At 25.9% G+C, this 2,226-nt stretch overlaps 1 protein-coding gene across 1 annotated transcript; it reads left to right on the forward strand.

The window, feature by feature from the left end:
• Window positions 1-1,432, forward strand: LOC135924406 (microtubule-associated proteins 1A/1B light chain 3A-like). The gene is made up of 4 exons (XM_065459463.1): window positions 1-256; window positions 769-824; window positions 1,115-1,221; window positions 1,270-1,432. Exons 1-4 carry the CDS (start codon window positions 1-3, stop codon window positions 1,430-1,432), a joined length of 582 nt encoding a protein of 193 aa, XP_065315535.1.
• The last annotated feature ends 794 nt before the right edge of the window (window positions 1,433-2,226 follow it).

Here is a 2,226-nt window from a genome sequence, read left to right on the forward strand (position 1 = left end):
ATGGATTCTTTGCGAACGCCTAAAAAACCATTCACCACCCCAAATTCCAACAGCTCTCCATATCATTCTGGGGAAAGAAAAGGACCTATAAAAACATCACACAATAATTCTTCCTTAAAAATCCCTTATCAACTAACCCTGGATATTTCTAGCGAATCGGCAGGGAGTGGGGATGAAAGTGATATAGGGCGCAAAAAAGTCGCCGTCTATCCCAAACGATACAAATCAATGTTCTACAAAGAGAAAACTCCTTTTGGTATATTCGATAAAATTGATTGTTAGGAATCTAAAAAATAAGTTTGTATCTAAGATAGAATTTTTTTTGAAGATTTAAGTAGACTTTTGGCATTATATACGATATAAAGCAAGCTGAATTTTAATAACTAAAGATCAATTTAATAATTTTAAAAAATTCATCCTTAATATATATATTAAAAACTAAATTAGATACAGCAAAAATGTTGTTTTAAACAAATATTTGCCCGTAAATTTTTTTAAATATATGTCATTCAGGAATTTATTAAAGAGGCAATCTTTACATATAGATTACCCCAAAATATGAAATGCTTTAAGCTTTTTTATATTTATTTTAGGCTAAATGAACAAATTTCTTTCCCTTCCCAGTCATGACCACTTATTTTATGTTGATGAGATTTGAGAGAATTTTAAGACAATAATCCATATTAAATCATCATACATTAGCGACCTACTCTTATTTAAGTTTTATCTCAATATGTATATACTTATATCGAAACTTTATTTTACTAGCTATGAGACAAATGGAAGCTTTGGAGGTAAAAAAATCACATCCTGGAAAGATTCCGGTTATATTTTGATGGATTATTTAGATTAGGCTATGTCCAAAATTTTTAAAAAGTCAAATTTTAAAACTTTCAGAAATTTTAAAATTTTAGGTTAAATTTTAAAAATTTTCTCGACTTATATTTTGAACATGTTTTATTTTTATATTAAGAAAAGCTTAATATTTCTTTTTCAATAAAGTTTCAAAAGTTTGCGTATCGAATTTTTTGATAATTTGGACACAGCAATATAAATAAAATGTTAATATATTATTCTGAAAAATTTAACTTAGCTTTTTTAAAAAACTATGCAGGTAATTATCGAACGACATAAAAACGAAAAGATTTTACCTATCTTGAACAAGTATAAGTTTTTGATTCCCCAGGAGTTGACGATTTCTCACCTTTTAGGAATTTTAAGGTAAATATCATGTCTAATATAATCATTATGATATTATATTAAATTTAGAAATCGTATATCTATAAATTCCATGCAGACTATTTATTTACTTATAGCCGATGGTAAAAGCATGTGCAATCTGAGCTGCCCTATCGTCGATGTTTATCAAAATTTTAGAGATCCTGATGGATTCCTGTATATGAAATATGCTTCCCAGGAATTTTATGGCTAATATATACAATTATTTTGACTAGTATCATTAAATGGTTATTTATTATGAAATAACAGATTTATTTTATATATAAAAAAAACTAAAACATTAATAACTTATAATGACAAATATGTTATTGTAACGTTCCCCCGCACAATAAAAGCTTTTTAACACCAGAGAATTTTATATTATAATATTACTCAAAAATATATTATAAAATTCATATTATAAAATTCTTTAAAAATATATTTTATAAAAATATATAATTTTTTTTTAAAAACTTGTGTATAACGTTCAGTTGTTTCGTCGTAAAGAAACAGGCAATTGCAATAAATTGAAGTCTTATTGCTGCGATGTATTACAAAGTAGACGATAGAGCTGCTGTCCGATTTATTTATATTTTATATTTTCGATTTTTAAAATAAAATATAGAAAATATGGGAAACGTGAGGTTAAGTGACTAGGCTAGCCATCCCCTCCCTAACTGTTTGAATTATATTGTCTCCAAATGTGTATATTTTCTTTTATTTCTAATTAAAATATATTCCTTTTCAAATATATAGGACAATTATAATAAATGACAATCATCTAAGTAATTTTTCTAAAGAACTTAGGTATAAAAATATGAATATTTTAGACTATTGGATTATGTAAATTGTCTGATATCAAACTGTGTCGGCTACCCAAGTTAGTTTGGAAAGATATATTTCAACAATTAAATGTATACTATCTTTTTATAGATGTAATTTGAGTGAGACGAATCTTGAAAGTATATTAATTGTGCGGCTTAATAAAAAAATTTTAAGTAAAATTGT

The sequence above is a fragment of the Gordionus sp. m RMFG-2023 genome, chromosome 2, assembly GCF_954871325.1.
Source record: "Gordionus sp. m RMFG-2023 chromosome 2, tfGorSpeb1-WG-v2, whole genome shotgun sequence".
Classification (NCBI taxonomy): domain Eukaryota; kingdom Metazoa; phylum Nematomorpha; class Gordioida; order Chordodea; family Parachordodidae; genus Gordionus; species Gordionus sp. m RMFG-2023.